Source organism: Ictalurus furcatus, chromosome 22 (genome assembly GCF_023375685.1).
Source record: "Ictalurus furcatus strain D&B chromosome 22, Billie_1.0, whole genome shotgun sequence".
Taxonomy (NCBI): Eukaryota; Metazoa; Chordata; class Actinopteri; order Siluriformes; family Ictaluridae; genus Ictalurus; species Ictalurus furcatus.
The window spans coordinates 18,603,978-18,622,478 of record NC_071276.1 but is presented as its reverse complement, the minus strand read 5'-3'; the positions used below and the strand labels follow the sequence as shown (position 1 = coordinate 18,622,478).

Sequence of the window (18,501 nt, the reverse complement as noted above, 5' to 3'; positions counted from 1 at the left end):
TCGGTCGGCCCTCAACACTTCCGGTCTTTTCGAATTAGTTAATGAGTTCGGAGACAGCGTGTAAATCGTGTGTAATATGCTCGCCATGTTTCCTGTTAAAGTCCATGGCGACCTCGCGACAGCTTCCTGGTCCGACCCTGAGAGCGATTTCAATACGTTCTTCTTTAGTCGAAGGCGTTCTCAAAGGCTGTCTGGAAAAAATATATATAATCGAAATATACTTTTTAAAAAGTGTTCATTTGGACGATGTATAGCAACTTCTTTTTTTTTTATATCACCCTTTTTTTTTTCAGGATCAGCACAACTTGGAAAGTTAAAGCGTCCGTTCTTATCCGACTTTGATAAGCCGTACTTGAGAGCTATCGAATCCTTGAGAACGGTGGAAAAAAAGGGCTCAGAGGTCACAGAGGCAGCCTCAGGGGGACTACAGGGGGAGGGAGGATTGGGAAATCTCTGGAATTACTTTACATCCCGGTTCTGGGTATTAACGTGCCAGAGTGTTTGTTACGTGATTACAGTATGACTGCTGACTAAGTCATTTCCGAGCAGGCATGTGTGATGTCCAGCAAGTCTGCTCAGACAGACAGACAGACAGACAGATAGATAGAACTTTATTAATGTGGAAATGTTGGGATTTTCAGTTGTGTATTGTTCTTTAATTAAATAAAAATTGCTATTGTTGGTAAATGCCTGTGCATTAAGAGGAGCAAAACACTTCAGGATGTGCGGCTATAGGAACATAATCCATTGTGGGAGGTAACAGGTGAAACTCCGCTTCATCACACCACCCCGAAGTTTCAGTGAACATATTATAAGTTCTGTTGAGGAAAAAAGGGGAACATTGAACAGTCTGTCTGAATATTTACTACTGATCTAATCTGCGAAAGTGTCATCATGCCTCGCGGGAACACACACACAGACACACACACACACACACACACACACAGAGCAAACAAAATACAAATTTGTTAATGTCATTATTAAATACACTCAATACACAATACACACATGTAGGTGTGTACTTTACTTATGAACAGTTAAATACAGTGTGCCTGCATCTGTAGGTCTGAATAAGCCCGTGCGTGTGTGTGTGTGTGTGTGTATGTGTGTGTTTGCTCAGAATGTCCTTGGTGCTTGGGCCTCCAGTTCTCAGCCCACTATATCAATAATACAACTGCCTACGGAAAGTTCAATATTTATTCAGCACTTATTCAGCAGACTGGAGATAGAGTCTCTCTCTCTCTCTCTCTCTCTTTCTCTCTCTCTCTCTCTGTGTGTGTGTGTGTGTGTGTGTGTTGTAATGTGTTTAAACACATGTCCCATAAGCCCCCATCTGAGCCCCCGAGTACGTGTTCATGTACAACACACGTTGCCAGTCAGAGGGTTTTTTTTTTTGTTGTTGTTAGAATCTTGCGTTAGCATTTTGGGTTCAATTTCAAGAAAAATTTAAATCCTCTACAATTTATTTACGTACTTCAAATATTTTTCCCCCTTTAAATGACTCTAGAGTAACTCCTGTTTTTACACACGACCCCATTTATAAAATACAGTAAGTACATGATATAACTATGATTTAGGTGTTGTATAAATGTAAAATACATCAAAGAAATGTAGCACTTAAATGTAGTATAGATTTAGTATACAACCTGTATTATACAGTACACATTAAGATACAGGTCATGTATTACCAAGTCCAACATACGGTAAGATAAATATTTGCTCTATAAATGTAGAATATAGATTATTGTATGAGAATATGAAAATTCTAGATAAATACCCATGTAAATAATATATATTTAATGTATGCTAGGTCTAAATGTATACTATGTAAAATTGCATGTACAGTTGAGGTCATAAGTTTACATACAGTTTGCAGAATCTCCAAATTGTTAATAATTTAAATATATATATATAATAATAATAATGAAAGACACAATAATAACTGAATTTACACAAATGAACCAGTTAAAAAGTTTACTCGCGCTTGATTATTAACCCCGTGTGTCGTTACCTGGATGATCCGTGACGTGATGTGTTTATGTTCTGTGAGAGTTCTTCACGAGTTCCTTGTTTGTCCTGAGCACTTAACCTCCCCACTGTTCTTCAGAAAAATCCTCCAGGTCCTGCACATTCTTTACTTCTCCAGCATCTTCTACATCTTTGACCCCTTTCCAACAGCGGCTATATGATATGATATCAGATCTGTCTTTTCACACCGAGGACGACCGAGGGACTCGTACACGACTATTACAAAAGGTGCGAACGTTCACCGACGCTCAAGAAGGCGAAACGATGCATCAAGAGCGCAGGGGGGTGTAAACTTTTGAGCAGGATGATCGGTGTAAATTGTGTTGGATTTGATATCTTCTGTAGCTTCTGAAGGTAAAAGTAAAGTATGTGCAGGACCTGGAGGATTGAATCATTGTGTCTTGTGGACTATATGTGAACAGTTAAGTGTTTATGATCCGCCTTTTTAATTATTAACATTTTGCAGATTCTGCAAGCCGTATGTACACAAATGACCTCGAGTGTACTATAGTTATGCTTTGTGTACTATATCTATACAATGTGTGCTGTATTTATATAAATATACCTCACTTAGCGTGCACTATACATACTGTATATATTCTACAGGTGGTTCATTAGTCAGTCAGAGGAAATGATATTTCTAGGCCGGTCCACTCAGAGGTCTGACGTCTAAATGAGGTTATTACATGGATTCTGAAAAGCTTTATTTTTTTTTTTTTTTTTAAACTAAATGACTGCTCAGTTATGCAAAAATAAATAAATAAATATATAGTTGCGAAAATAAAATGGATTTTTATGCCAGTGCGATACTCGGTGTGACCTTACTGATAGTTACAAGAGTCAAATTGTGAGGTGACCTTGACGTTGACCTTGTGATTATACTTATCATTATTGATTTTTTTTTTTTAAATAACTCGTTGTACTGTACATGTTTTAAAAAAAAAAGGAAAAATATCAAAAATAAAACCTCTTTTATATATATATAAATATAAATGAGGTTTTATTTATTTTTATTTCACAAGGAATTCATTTGGAAAACGTCTCAATAGTTGATTTAGAAACCTAACAACCTCAGGAATAAAACTAAATGGTGCATTTCTGACACGAAACTGACCTTTGAGATCTTTCTCTCACATCCTCACAAGGTTTCCTGATAAATAAACTGTTTTGAAGCTTTATAACACTAACTGTGTACATTACGGTCCTGAGTGACCTCTGGTTACTGTCTATGTAGAGTTATTCTTTTTCTCCCTGTGTTCACATGGGTTTCCGCTAGGTTCTCTGGTTTCCTCCCACTGTAAAGAAACATGCAGCTAGGCAGGTTGGGTATTCGGTGTGAATGAGTGTGCAGGTGTGTGGGTGTGTATGCACATGGTGCCCTGTGATGGACTCTGGATTCATTGCAGCCTTGATAAGTATAAAGTGGCTAATGAAAATGAATGAATGAATTTTTGCTCCTTGTTCTGAAGGGTGCCAATAATAATAAACATCCCTTCTTTTAAAAAAAAAAAAAAATTTTTAGCATTACGTTCAATCCTTTGCCTATTATCTAAAAATAAAAAAGCTGACCAAACAATCCCCCCCCCCCCCCCCCAAAGTATGACCCAACCTTCTTGCTACCTTGTTACACATAAAGCCGGATGTAGACATTTTAAAAGGGAAAGTGTCATTAGATATGAGAGTTTATAGACGTGCCATAAAAGAGCTTTAAAATAAAACCCAGAGAGATTAAACATCGATGCAAAACTCTTTAAGTAAACAGAGGTGTTACAGGACGGATAATGTCACTGTGGTTTGACTCCCAGAGCAAAGCTCGTCTCAACCGGCTCCATTCCAGTTTTAGCTTTCAGAATTGACAGTACCTCTTTAAAAATGTCACATACTGTTTCTTTTGTTGTCAATTGTTGACAAGGACACTAGGTCCAAAGCTCCCAGGCTCACGTTCCTCTAAAACACACGTCACAATATTCTGTTACACTACAGACATTTTTGTGAATTTGAAGAACCGAGTGTCCTCACAGCGATAAGATTCTGTCCAGTGTCCTCACGATCACCCGGTCCTCACAAAAAATCCTCTGGGTTTCATTTTTACGTTGAGGTTACGTTTAGCTTTAGGTATTTAGGCATTAGTGTTAATTAGTGTTAATGGAAATAAAACCAACATGCACGTGTGTGGACATGCTTTTTAGATCTTAGTCCCCCAAGGATAGGAATATCTCACAGTTTTGACTTTTGGCGGGTTCCCATGAGGAAAACTGTGCTTTTACAAAAACTACAGCTTTTATTTTAAGAAACAACAACAACTACTAAAAGAAACACATTTCCTTTTGGTTACTGGGGTTGAGTTTAGAGTAAGATTTCGTTGTAGTATAGCATTAACTAGCTACAATAGTAATTATCTCAATAAAAGGCCCACATAGATAGAAAAATTGTGTGTGTGTGTGTGTGTGTGTGCGTGCGTGTGTGTGTGTGTGTGTGTGTGTGTGTGTGTGTGCGTGCGTGTGTATATTAACCAGTAAAGCTTGTTTTTACTTACGGGTAGGAACTGAAAAATCGACAACTTCCTGCTTCTTGGTTCTGTAAAACAGGTGACCTTAAACTATGAACTATAGAATGATATTATTATTATTATTATTATTATTATTATTATTATTATTATTATTTAATGCCGTCCTCTGCAGTCTTGCGCATGACAGTTATAACTGTGAAACTGTGATTTTTGTTAGCTAAAGCATCTACATTATTTAACTGCTAATATATACAGTATATCTGTTGTGCTTAACTGTATTAGCTAAATAGCTAGTCCTAGCAAATTAGCAAGCAGGCAACCTTACTAAAGTTAGCCACCCGATGTTGTTTAAATACATTGAATCTGTACAAATGTTGTCGTTTTTTTTGTTGTTGTTGTTGTTCTTGTTGATTGAGTAGTTAATCAAGTATAGATAGCGTGTCTGCTTGCTAGCCAGGTTGTCAGATTATAGCTAGCTTACGCTATTAATTAGCTACAGTAAAGAAAGCGATTAACAGTTGGCTAATATTTAAATTCTTAGCTAGCAAACGAGCTTTGCATACTGTGACAGTCTTTGAGTATGTGACTAAGCAGTGAGTATTTTCTCTTTTAATTATGTCGTTATTTCTTGGACACTTTCTTGTGCCATCTTTCTTTACCGCGTCCTTGGGTGTGTAACACACGAGTGTCAGAATCAGGACGTTCTCGCGAAGTATCTTATCTGACGCTCATGGTCAAGGTTCAACGCGCACTAGAGGTCACATCAAGCGGAACGAGCATGGTACAACAGTGATAATAGTAATATGTTATACAGATGGGTGGCAAATTAGGAATAAAAACAACAAAGTGTCTCAGTAAGGTGTCAGCCCACAGACTCGGTGCTCCTCGGCACAGGTTCTACACGCCTCTAGAGCTGTACTGAAGCGAGGAACACGTTTCTGCCAAAAGATTGTCCCTCAGGTGGTGTTTTGATGGTGTTGGTGGTGGTGGAGAGCGCTGTCTAACACATCACTTCAAAATCTCCTGTGTTTTAATTAGGCTCAGATCTGGTGACTGTGAAGGTCATAGCATATGATTTACATTTTCTTTATCTTCACACCGTCCAGTGAGCCCTCACACTGGTGCTCAAAAAGTCAGTAGAAGTCACAAGATGACTAAGACTTATTTGCATATTTGTTCATTTATTGAATGTGTTACATGAAGTATTTTCCAATGACACATATATACTGCAAATAGAGTTATAAAAATAACTCAATCAGAGTAGAAAATAATGGACTATAACATATTTCTCATAGGAAGAATATTGTGGTCAGGGCACCACAAATAAACTATTTACGTGTTTAGAAAATGCTATAATTTCTATCAAGAACCGTCAGTTAGGAGTGATCAGTGATTAGTCGTTGAGAAAGATGGTGATCATAGGTTGGTCATTGAGAACAATGGTGATCAGTGATTAGTCCTTGAGAATGATGGTGATCAGTGATTGGTTGTTGGGAATAATGTTGATCAGTGATTGGTCGTTGAAAATGATGGTGATCAGTGATTGGTTGTTGGGAATAATAGTGCTGAGTGATTGGTTGTTAGAAACAATGTTTATCAGTGATTGGTTGTTGAGAGTGATGATCAGTGATTGGTTGTTGAGAAAGATGGTGATCAGTGATTGGTTGTTGGGAATAATGTTGATCAGTGATTGGTCGTTGAAAATGATGGTGATCAGTGATTGGTTGTTGGGAATAATAGTGATTAGTGATTGGTTGTTAGAAACAATGTTGATGAGTGATTGGTTGTTGAGAGTGATGATCAGTGATTGGTTGTTGAGAATGACAGTGATCAGTGATTGGTTGTTGGGAACGATGCCGATCAGTGATTGGTTTTTGGGAATGATGATCAGTGATTGGTTGTTGAGAATGATGATCTGATTGGTTGTTGGGAATAATAGTGATTAGTGATTGGTGGTTAGAAACAATGTTCATCAGTGATTGGTCGGTGAGAATGACAGTGATCAGTGACTGGTTGTTGGGAACGATGGCGATCAGTGACTGGCCATTGTTAACAACAATGGTCAGTGATTGGTTGTTGGAAACAATAGTGATCAGTGATTGGTTGATGGAAACAGTGGTGGTCCGGTCATTTGTCATTTGAAACAATGGTGATTAGCGATGCATTGGAAACTGATGGTCAGTGTTTGGTTGTTGGGTGATCAGTGATTGGTCGCTGGGAATGTCGGCTCGCACAAAAGCAACTCAGGTTTTACACAATGGTGGTGAGTCGAGTGAACCTGCTCTCTTAACCAGCAGCTGTGATGTGAGTCGGAGAACCGTATCGAGTGCAGGACAGTCGCTAAGGTCTGCTAAAATAAAAAGTCACTAGGCATGTCTCTAGGTTGTTGTTGTTTTGTTTTTTTAATAAAGCCATTAAAGAGGTCTAAAAAAATCAACAAAGTCACTAATTTGGCAACACTGAGTCCTTGTGCCCTGTGGAGGGGGGCGGGATCATCCTGGAAGAGACCACACCCATTGGGATAGCAATGTTTCAGCATAGCATAAAGGTGATCAGTCAGAAGAACTTTGTATTGATTTGCAGGGACTTCTGCCTTTAAATCGACACTGCACAATAGAGCCACTGGGTTTTCCTTTAATTTCTCACCCGTCTGTAATTACATGCTGCTTCGCATTGCTGGCATGAGTAGAGCTCCCACCTGTGGTAATATTCCTCCTCATAAATACAAAATACAAATATCCAGTGTCCTATTAGGGACTTCACTGGGGCAGATATCAACAACCGTGACTTCACCCAAAGACGACAATGCTGTATATCATCACGTTTTAAACAGGAAGGTTGTGTGATAGCTAATCTGTTTCTCAAGAACAGACTTGTCATTTTGAGAAGGAAGTTCTCACCAATTACTTTGGAAAAATGAACAAAAACAGAGACACCCAAAGTTCTTAAGTGTCTCAGGTGTTTATGAATTGCAAGTCATTCCTGAAACCTGGGCAACATCACATTCTGGACACTTCTTTGCTAACTGCATCCTGAAATCTGAAATCACCCCTGTGAAAAGGAGAACAAACAAGAATGAGTATTGAGAAACACCCGAAGAAGAAGGAACTCATGGCAAACCAGGAAGTACACCAGGAAGGAAGTGTTGTAAGTATCAACTGAGAGAAAATAACCGTGAGATTGTACTTTTGTTAAGTAAAGCATATAGGTTTAGTGCTAATTAGTGTCAGAGCTGTAGTGAACTTACTTAGCTAGCAACTTAGCTAACTGTTTAGCAAGCTAGGTAAACTCTCTAGCTGTCTTTGTAAACTTACTGTCTGACATCAAAATCATGATGGGTTGGGGGTTTTTTTTGGGGGGGGGGATTAAGTAGTTCATCATCGAATATGAATTAAAGAAATACCATCATTCTTGCTAGCTTGTCTGCCTGCTAGCCAGTTTTCTGGACTACAGCTAGATAAAACTAGTGAGCTACTGTGCAGACAGCTATTAACAGTTAGCTAATATTTAAATCTTAGTTAGCAATCATTCATATTTCACACTTTTTTTTATTATTATTATTATTATTATTTTTAATTTACAGAAATGTAAACAGCTTTGTGCTGGTTTTCACATGGCCCGGTATACAGCCTTACAGGTTTAGCAGACACTAAACAAAACAAAAAAAGAAGAGATACGAGTCATATCTGGGTTGATTAATCCATTAATCTCTCTCTCTCTCTCACACACACACACACACACACACACACACACACAGAGATACAGATGGTTTTTCACTGTATGGTAGCTAATGTATGTTAGTGATGTGTCGTTTGCAAGAGTCGACTCTTTGAATCGGTTCTTGTAAGTGAAGGGTGACACGCATTTCTGAAAAGCCAAAACAGATGTTATTCTCGTTGTTGCCAAAATATAATTCAGCGGTGCTCAGTGTTTATGATTCTTTAAAACCGTGCAACTGCGACTGAAATGCATTGAGGGAATCTTCGTGAATCAAAAGTCGTCTGGCACAGAATGATGATTCGAAGCCAGTTTCTGCACTGCTGCTTACTATGTACCGCGGAGGAGAACATCAGGCAGTCCCTCCGGGATTGTGCGATTTTTGTCAAGGATCAAAAATCGAAGGAACTCCGCGATATCTGTTTGAAGTTCCACTTACATGTTGTGGAACTTTTGATGAAACGATTTAGTTCCTGTTCTCACTTACATTACAGCAGCTATAAATGGTCATTATTTCTCTCTCTTTTTTTTTCCCCTCATGATAGTTACTAAAAACACGCAGATTGGCACGTTGCCAAGAAACCGCAAACTGTTGCAAAGCACCGACACTGGAGACTCCTTCCATAAGCATCACTGTACGTAAACGTCTCCATACAGATATCATGACTGTATCAACAATGATATATATTTTGATTTGATCACTAACACGTTTTCTATCCGTTTATCGTTAGCGTTAGATTACGTCACCCGTCTGCCGAACGGGTCTTCTGACCAATCAGAAGGGAGAATTCAACAGTGCTGTGGTGTAAAAGAGAAACAAACGCTGGTTTATAACAAAGTCAGTTCAAGGAATATTGTCGTTTTGTTAATCAGTAGGTGGAGTAAGATTCTGTTACGCAATTTAACGAATATGCAAAGAAAGATCAACAGCTTTGGCCTGGCTTTGCTTGTTGAGCTAAAACTTGCTGAAGAGGACGGTTGTTAAAATGTACATCTTGCCCGTATCGTTGGTTCGGACAGACACATGCTGGTGAAAATAAAACTGTTTAGTAAACCTGTGTGTGTGTGTGTGTGTGTGTGTGTGTGTGTTCACTTAACACTGATGCATAAACGGTCAGTTATCATTACATAATTTTTTTTTTTGTAATGTTATTGCTTTTAAAAAAAAAAAAGTATTTGGATCTGTATTTTACATTTTAAATATATATATATATATATATATATATATATATATATATATATATATATATATATATATATATATATATATATATATATATATAATATGATGTTTCATTGGAGAAGTTAAGCCAGATTTCAGTCTTCATTTGCTCTTCCTATGAGGACGCAGATGTTGGGAGTTGTAGCAATGAAAAAAACAAGGTGCGTGTGCAAGATTTTCCACATAGCAGGGTGCGTAGGAGAGTTGCCACATGGACAGGAAGTGAAGCCATGGTGATCGCACAGCGTGTCTTACGTGACGTCTTTCGCTCCCACTCTCTCTCTCTCTCTCCTTTTCACTCCTCCCTCTCGCTCTTTGTCTCTCCTTCACTCTTCCTTTTTTTCCCCCTCTACCTCCTTCCCATATCTCTGTCCATCTCCAAAACAGCACCACTCCAGGCTAGTTTTGTCCACGTCCACATTTCTTTCACGCTCGCTGACAGGCTGAGATTCGTCTCGTTCTGTTCTTTAAAAATGTAAAATGTAAATAATGTGTGTGTGTGTGTGTGTGTGTGTGTGTGTGTGTGTGTATACACAGTTTCAATCAAAATGATTCAACCCCAACTTGCCATGAAGGGGTTGAATAATTTTGAGACTGGAGAAATCATTACAAGTTGCATTATCAGTTGAATTTGGGGAAAGCACTTGAAGCATTCGTCGTGTCTAACTATTTCAATCGCTTTTGTTTGATTTGTTCGTCGCAAACAGCTATATAATATAAAATGATTAGTTGCTCTGGGTTAACTCTTGGCGTTTATAAGAATGCAGCTTTTTATGTTACAATGAAACCGCGAAGGTCCTAAAGACTTTAAGTTACGGCTTTATTTCTGGCTGTTGAACTGGAGACTCCTTCCATAAATGTTCAATAAACATCTCCTCACAGAAAACTCCACCATACCACTGGAAAAAAAAAAAAAACATTTTTAATTTGCTATATAACTTTATCTAACTTTTATTTGGAATTACGCCATACGAGTCTCTTGTTTCTCAGAGCTGCTGTGATGGAATATTAATCAACACCCTCTGACCAATCAGATTGAAGTTGTGACATAAATGATTATTATTATTTTATTTATTTATTTATTTTTAATGTAGAGAGTTAAATCAAGCCCTACACATAAACACACATAACACATCTACACTTTGAGGAAACCGTCCCGAGTTCCTGAGTTGAGGGAGTGTTTTTTATACCATTATTAGCTATATTTCTGACTTAACACACACACACACTAGCCTGTACTAATCACACAGCTAGATTAAAGTGGTGGCTACCAACGTGTTATTTATTAACCTGCTTTTTCTAAATCCAGGACACAGGCCACGTCTCCCCCACAAATAGCTTGTTTTATATTAAGCAGTTCCTTGTCCTCAGCGCCGGCGACTCTGTTTGTCCGGTCTGAATCATTCACACACTGACCCACTTACGTCAGACACCATAAAGGCCAAAGCTGCTTAATGGAAATGTAATCGATACACTTCCGAGTGGGTGTGATTTTTTTTTTTTTACCTTTGTCTCTTTCTCCCCAACCTTTCTCTGACATTTCTCTCTCCACTTCACCTCCTCCTCTCTTACTGCGTGTGAAACCTTCTCTTCCTGCGAAATCTGCAACTTCTGCTTTTGCATTTCCTGCCAGAGGAAAAACACATAACCGCTTCTTCATAGCACGGTGCTGTTCAACTCTCGAATCCGATGCGTTGTCTATAACAGCAGCTCTGAGACGGTACTTCGGCTGCAAGATCACCGGTTTATATCCGTGCGCTCGCTCGAATACGCTACGTTATCGTTTCTATAGTAACAGGAAAACTTAAAGGGGCTTGCACAGCGGGCGCTCCATGTAATCTAGCACTAAATAATAAACAGATTAAAGAGTGCGGTGGTGTTTATGAGCTGTTGAAATGGATGTTTGTTTTCTGTAAGGAGTGTGTATATTTCGAATTTACGGAAGGAGTCTCCAGTGTCGGTGCTTTGTGGTTTCTCAGTAACCTGACAAGCTGCGTGTTATTACTTTCCGTAGAAATACAAAAGAAAGGCTGGTCAGGGAACGACTGATTATAGCGGCTAGAACATAAGTGGTAACAGGAGCTAACTTGTTTTGTGGACATTCCACAACATTAAATGTAACTATAAGTGGATAAAAAAAAAAAAAAAACGTACTATGTGATGTTCTTTAATAAATAAATCGCTACATGTGGCAAATTGCGGTGGTATACGTGGAATAAAATGGTCAGTGGCATGCTGTTATTGGAAAATAATCAACTTCTGGACGACGACAGTAAATCAGCTTCATGTTGTTGATTATTTTCCTATAACGGCACACCCCCAAGTGGTTTATTCCTTACTTATTCACTGTTGTCTGTACAGCCATAACCTCCAGCTTTAAAACTACCAAACGGTCAGCTTGTAGAGTTCCTGACCGGTTCCTGAGAGCAGAACCAGAACCGATCCCTGTGTTCGTTCTTAATGATAACGACAGACCAGGATGAGTCTGCTCGCAAAACCTTGATACATCATTTACCAGTTTCTGAAATATGAAACTCCGCGTGAGGCTGAAACTTGTTTTTTTTTTTGTTTTTTGCAGGTGTTCAAAACTGAAAAAAGCTTCTTGGTTTTTTATTTTTAACTTCCGTTCCTTTCTGTATTTAGTCTTTCGGAAGAACAACCGGTAGTTTGGTTCTTTATGGCTCTTGCGTTAAAGCTGCAGTGACTGTTCACTCTCTTACACTCTTTGCAGATCAGACAGGAAGATTGCAGTGTGAGGTTATGAGATGTGCTGAGATCTGCACTCACACTTCCTCTGACTCAGAAGAAAGTGTGATGGTCAAAGTCTCGAGAAGAACTGTAGCAGATTCTCCAAGATGCTCTGTAAAACTTATCAGCTAACTTCCTTATGAAACTGCAAAAAGTGTACCTCAGATGACTTTATTTATTTATTTATTTATTTATTTATTTATTTTAAGCCAAAGGGTTTTCACGCCAAACACCGATTTTTGTTTACTTTATTATGGCTAGCCCGTCTGGTCCGATCCCACAGAAGAGCTACTGTAGCAGTGTGACGCTCTGGGGAATGTTCTGCTGGGAAACCTTGGGTCCTGGCGTTCATGTGGATGTTACTCTGACACGTTTCACCTACCTAAACGTCGCTACAGACCGAGTACACACCTTCATGACAACGGTATTCCCTAATAGCAGTGTCCTCTTTCAGCATGATAATGCGCCCTGACACACTGCAAACATTGTTCGGGAACGGTTTGAGGAACATGACGAAGAGTTCAAGGTGCTGACTTCAATCTCAGTCCGATCGAGCATCTGTGGGACGTCCTGGACAAACCAGTCCGATCCATGGAGGCCCCACCTCACAACCTACGGGACTAGTTGTACAGGATCTGCTGCTAACGTCTCAGTGCCAGATACCACAGCACACCTTCAGAGGTCTTGTGGAGTCCATGCCTCGACGGGTCAGAGCTGTTTTGGTGGCACAAGGTGGACGTACACAATATTAGGCAGGTGGTTTTAATGTATATGCTGTATAGTGGCATTTATTCACCTAGGAGATGTTTCTTATCCAAAGCCATAATGTGAGGCAGAAACCAATCAGACTCAACATCACTTCCAAGTACACTGTCGTGACAAACGGTCCGGTCACTGATAAATTCCTAGCGATCAGTCGGTACACTCTAAAAATCACTGGGAGAAAAACAACCCAAATGGGGTTATTTTCAGCCCAACACCTGGGTAAATATAGGACAGACCACATTTTGGGCTAAACTAACCCGTCAAGTTGGGTTGTTCATTTTATCCCAGCAAACGGGTTGTTTTTCAACCCAAAGGATGGTTTCGTTTTTTACAAAAACGCTGGGTTCATTTCATTTCATGAACGGGTTAATATCTTCAGGGTTATTTTTACCGTTTGAAAATGTCAAATCTACCACATTATAAACAAATACATGCGTCAACATGGTCTCTCCTTTATTTATACACAAGAAGGTGTTCGGTAATGTAATGCTAGAGCTGCTAAAGTGGGGTTCATATAGTATATAGACTTCGAAGTAAATGACTCGAATAAGTCGTATATTTAAGACGAAAAGGTCAGATTTTGATCAAAGGAGACGTTTAAAACATCTAAAAAAGAAAAAAAAAAACCCCCGAGAAGCCGACTTACGATCCAGTGGCGTTACAGACAAGTACGCCAAAGCTAACGAAGATAGCGGTGCATTTACCGTCATGTAAACTGGACCGTTCGTGCACGTTTGAGCTTTTTCTAGTGCACTGTAATGGTTCTACGGATAAATATATCGATACGAACCTTGTTTCTCCAAATAACTCTAACAGTCTGTCCGAGTGAAAACCGCTACCTCCACCTGAGGTAAAACTTACCCCAAAACTACCCAAGACTGAGAAAATAACCCAGTTAAATGACCCACATGGCTCAACCCAGCATTTGGGTAGAAAAAAAATTTATTTATTTATTTGTTTGTTTGTTTGTTTATTTATTGAAAGAGCGTAGGATTTTTTAATATTTAGCATTTTAATATTTTTGGAGATTTTCCATGGAGCAAAAAGCTCTCGCATGGCTTCATTTTATTTACGAGGTCTTATTAATACTTAACATAAAACAACACCCAGTTTCATATTTACCCCCGCTGTAATCTCACGAGCTCACGAGCCCCTAAAATAGAACGTATAAGTGTGTTCTCGAGGGACTTATAGTCCATCTGAGGACAGAAACACGATACTTTCCTCACGCGTCCTGATGCACTTTACATCTTGCCCAAGAGGAGAGAAGATCCTTCGACGAGAACACGCGGAACACACAACCGTCAGGAGATACATCCGCTAGAGTAGGATTGGAGTGATAAAAGCAGATTAAAAATAATCCATCGGTGCTGTTTGCATTCAGTCCAGGTTTTAAAGATGAACCAAGGAGGAATTTCAAACCGACGTTGACGAGGGCGTTAAAAATCATACTGAAACGTAACCCAAGACTACACCGTGCCCTGAAGGTTGATCCTAATTGCCTGAGGCCTCACATGCATGCTAGATGATCCACCATTGCTATTTTAGATCCTAAACTCCATGTCCAATACCGTACACGTTTCTCTTTCCCCCTGAATTAGTCGTTTTTGTCTCAAGACCAGTCTTAAAGAACTCGTAAAGGAGTTTGGTCAACGCTGACGGTTCTATTTAGACCGAATTGTCGTATATCTTATGTTCCTTGAATCATCTGAGCAGCTGTGTGACCTGCATTACTTCCACCTCATTCCACCAGTATTTCATCATTCCTCGTTATTCTTTAGGCTTCCTCGTTCGGGAATTTTCCTCATTCTTTAGCGTTCCTCATCTCGAAAGGGAATACCGAGACATTTTCACTCTGAAGGGGTTTTCCCTGTATAGCGATGGACAGAAACAGCTGGGATCCGGCTTTTAATTTAAGCCCGGACTTCACCGGATGGGACACGGCAGCATCAGCAGGGACAAGATGGCACGGACAGAAAGTCCCACCGCTGACATGTGATCTTCCGCCGGTGTTCTCCACAGTGAAACCATCCCTCGTCTGTATTTCTACACTCTCGTCATCGTCCGGAACGTAACGCGTAACGCTGAAGAACGTGGGCCGATTTCTCGCCGGTTTCTTTATTTGGCGATAAAAGAAACCGCATCAGTCGTATTTCTTTCGTCAAAACACACAGGCAGAGTGAAACTCACTGCGTCAGAAACCCCAAACCTCATTTCCTGCCACAGGAAGTTCACAACTAATTATACTGCAGCGTGAACGCACAGAGGCGTGGCGGTGCAAAATAAAATGTGAAGTCAAGTCGACAGGCATACTATGAAAAGCGTGTTATTATAACAATAAAAAATGCAAAAACTACCTATAAGCTGCGTGTGAGTTTTCATTAAGCATGCCAAGTAGAAATCGTGTCTTTTACGCATGTAATGTTTAAAGTTCTTATTGTTCCATTTAGCACCGCCCTTCAGAAGCTACATAAGATAGCTACGTTTGCCAGAAGACACATTCATAACAATTTACGCCGATCATCCTGTTCAAAAGTTTACACCCCCCTGCGCTCTTAATGTATCGTGTCGCCTTCTTGAGCGTCGGTGAACGTTCGCACCTTTTTGTAATAGTCGTGTACGAGTCCCTCGGTCGTCCTCGGTGTGAAAAGACGGATCTGAACATCATGTAGGAAAGGGGTAAAAGATGAAGTTTCTGGAGAAGTAAAGAATGTGCAGGACCTGGAGGATTTTTCCGAAGAACAGTGGGGAGGTTAAGTGCTCAGGACAAACAAGAGACCCGTGAAGAACTCTCACAGAACATAAACACATCACGTAGTGGATCATCCAGGTAACGACACGCGGGGTTAATAATCGAGCGTGTGTAAACTTTTGCGCTGGTTCATTTGTGTAAATTCAGTTATTATTGTGTCTTGTGATTTTTATGATCTCTCTTATTTTAAGTAATAGTTTTTAAATTAATTTAGCCGATTCAGCAAGGCGTATGTAAACTCAACTGTATACTGTGTAACAAGCTAATTAGCAACAATGTAAACATCTATATGAAATATTTTCAAATATTAAACAATCATAAAGGTTACCTGTATCTTATAGAATTGACATTTTTACATATATTTTTTCCCTACAAAGTGTTTTTAAAATTTTTTTTCCTGCTACATTGCTTGCAGTTTAAAGTTCATTTACGCTTCAGTTATCTTCAATAATCTAACCTGACTACTCCTGTTTGACGATGTTAAATATGTTGTGCTCTAACAACAAACCCACCCTGCGCTTTCTTTAGTTTTAAAGAAATCCTCTCCGCCCAGACTGACAGATTTAGCCTGAGGACAATTAACGGGTGTGACCAAAAAGAAAATACCACCGTACCCGCCGCTTTACAGACAGGAACAGGAATCTGCAGTTTATCCCTGTAGCCAAAGTACAACTGGGCTGTTGCATAAGTTAGACTTTCATCTGTGTGTGTGTGTGTGTGTGTGTGTGTGTGTGTGTGTGTGATTGAACAGGAACATCTTAACCTGAACAGTGTTTTACACACAGTCCCAGCCTTTATCTTATCTCCTATTATAGAGCAGGACACATGTGACAAAGTCTCGCAGGGCAATTCGACCTGTGACGAAGAGACAAAGTCGGCTGTATTGTATATAACAAGCTCGTTAATGATTAACGATTCATTATTTGCAGCTTGCCTTGGGTGAAAGTATTTGAATGATAAATTAGTAGATGAATGATAATTGAATAAAGTTAAAAAGCAAACGTATCAAATTTGACTTCAGTATCAGAATCAGAGCTCGACATCAGAATTATTCATTCACTCATTCTTCTTCTTCTTCTTCTTCTTCTTATTATTATTATTATTTTGAATTTGTATCATAAATACTGACACTGAATGTTGACCTGAAGTTGAATTTCACAGTTGTACAAGTGAGACACTCATTCTCTCTATTCATCCCCTTCTTCATGTTCGGTTTCAGAAGAACATCCAGGTAAGTTCTCACCAGAGAGTTTTTCACTTTTTAGGAATACGTTGGAAGAAATTCCATTTCGTTTCCGATTTCAATGGCAGGTTTTTGTATTTTGCAATCTTTCTAATGTAATTCTTTACATAATGCAATTCTCCTCGCTGAGCCGACCGTTCTGATGTACGACATGCCTGCAGTGGTTTGGTGATTACACTCAGTTTATGGCCTGTTGTGTCCTGCTACTGATTTCTCAATGTGAGTATGGGGGAAATCCGAGCGATTTGAGGTATCATCCGTGTCTGTGAGTCAGATGTGGGGCAGTGGTGGACTTGGTGGTTGAGGCTCTGGGTTACTGATCGGAAAGTCGGGGGTTCGGGCCCCAACACTGCCAAGCTACCGCTGTTGGGCCCTTGAGCAAGGCCCTTAACCCTCTCTACTCCAGGGGGCGCTGTATCATGGCTGACCCTGCGCTCTGACCCCAACTTCCTAACATGCTGGGGTATGCGAAGAAAAGAATCTCACTGTGCTGTAACGTATACGTGACCAATAAAGGCTCATTATCTGGTGCGGGACCAGTCAGGTGTTGAAGTTTTCCTGTGGAGATAGTAAATCTAAAGAGTGTTCTCTTGCTCCTCTAGACTCATTTTACATTAACGTGTATTGTGAATTTCTATAGGAAATGTTATAATAATGAGAAACTATGTATAATGTCAGTCTTGTCCATTTTATATATATATATATATATATATATATATATATATATATATATATATATATATATATACACACACACACACACACACACACACATACACACAATGGACTGCAGCATAACTCCATAGAGCAAGGCTGAACATACGGTACCTCTGAGCTAAACTTGTTCTTCCTTATAGAGCGATAGATTTTTTTAAAAAGGACAGAGAAAGAATCCTCGTTAACTGACAGCACACAAATCTATTTCAGCGAAATCCAAAAGTGGATTTCCATCCAGCGTATTCAGAACCGCTTACCACGTTCATTTTTAATACCCGAGTAGATTTAACATCTTCAGCATCATATGTAATTAACCTGTAGCGCATTTCTTTTACCATGTAAGACACAAGGATTATTCAGAATGGATGTTTGAGAGTGATATTACATCATTAATTTGTGGACATATTCTGTCAGTTACAAGTGTTTATAAAAGCAGAGTGTACAAAATTAGCTGACTTTTTTTTGGGGGGGGGGGGGGGGGGGGGGTTTGTGTGCGTGTGTGGGTTTTATTTAAATCCGTGTACACCTGCCGAAACTGAATATAGTTTTGAAAACTGCACCTTCCTTAACGAAATACATCTCTCTTTTGCATGCAGCTCAGTCAGAAGTGAAGTGTAGACATCTGGAATCGGATTACGACTAATCTTGAGCAAGAGCGTTGCTCTGCAGACTGTATAATTAGAGATTACAGGACTGTGTGAGCTGTGGAAGTCTGTACACTGATCCCAAGATGTGTATTAAAACACGGCACACACAAAAAAAAAAAACAAAACAAAAAGGGGAAATCGAGACCATCAAGA

The 18,501-nt window shown here is 39.4% G+C and overlaps 1 protein-coding gene across 5 annotated transcripts in view; it reads left to right on the top strand.

Moving 5' to 3' along the window:
* Positions 1 to 972, top strand: part of LOC128625418 (coiled-coil domain-containing protein 60-like) — a 22,660-nt gene extending 21,688 nt beyond the window's left edge. For 2 of the 5 annotated variants that reach the window (XM_053653683.1, XM_053653684.1), the window contains one exon: positions 294 to 971. In XM_053653683.1, coding sequence (XP_053509658.1) covers positions 294 to 523 — 230 coding nt within the window. In that variant the 3' untranslated portion in view covers positions 524 to 971. Of the gene's footprint in view, positions 1 to 293 lie in introns of all 5 variants that reach the window. The other 3 variants (XM_053653685.1, XM_053653682.1, XM_053653686.1) reach the window with 3 other exon arrangements.
* Positions 973 to 18,501: the final 17,529 nt, after the last annotated feature.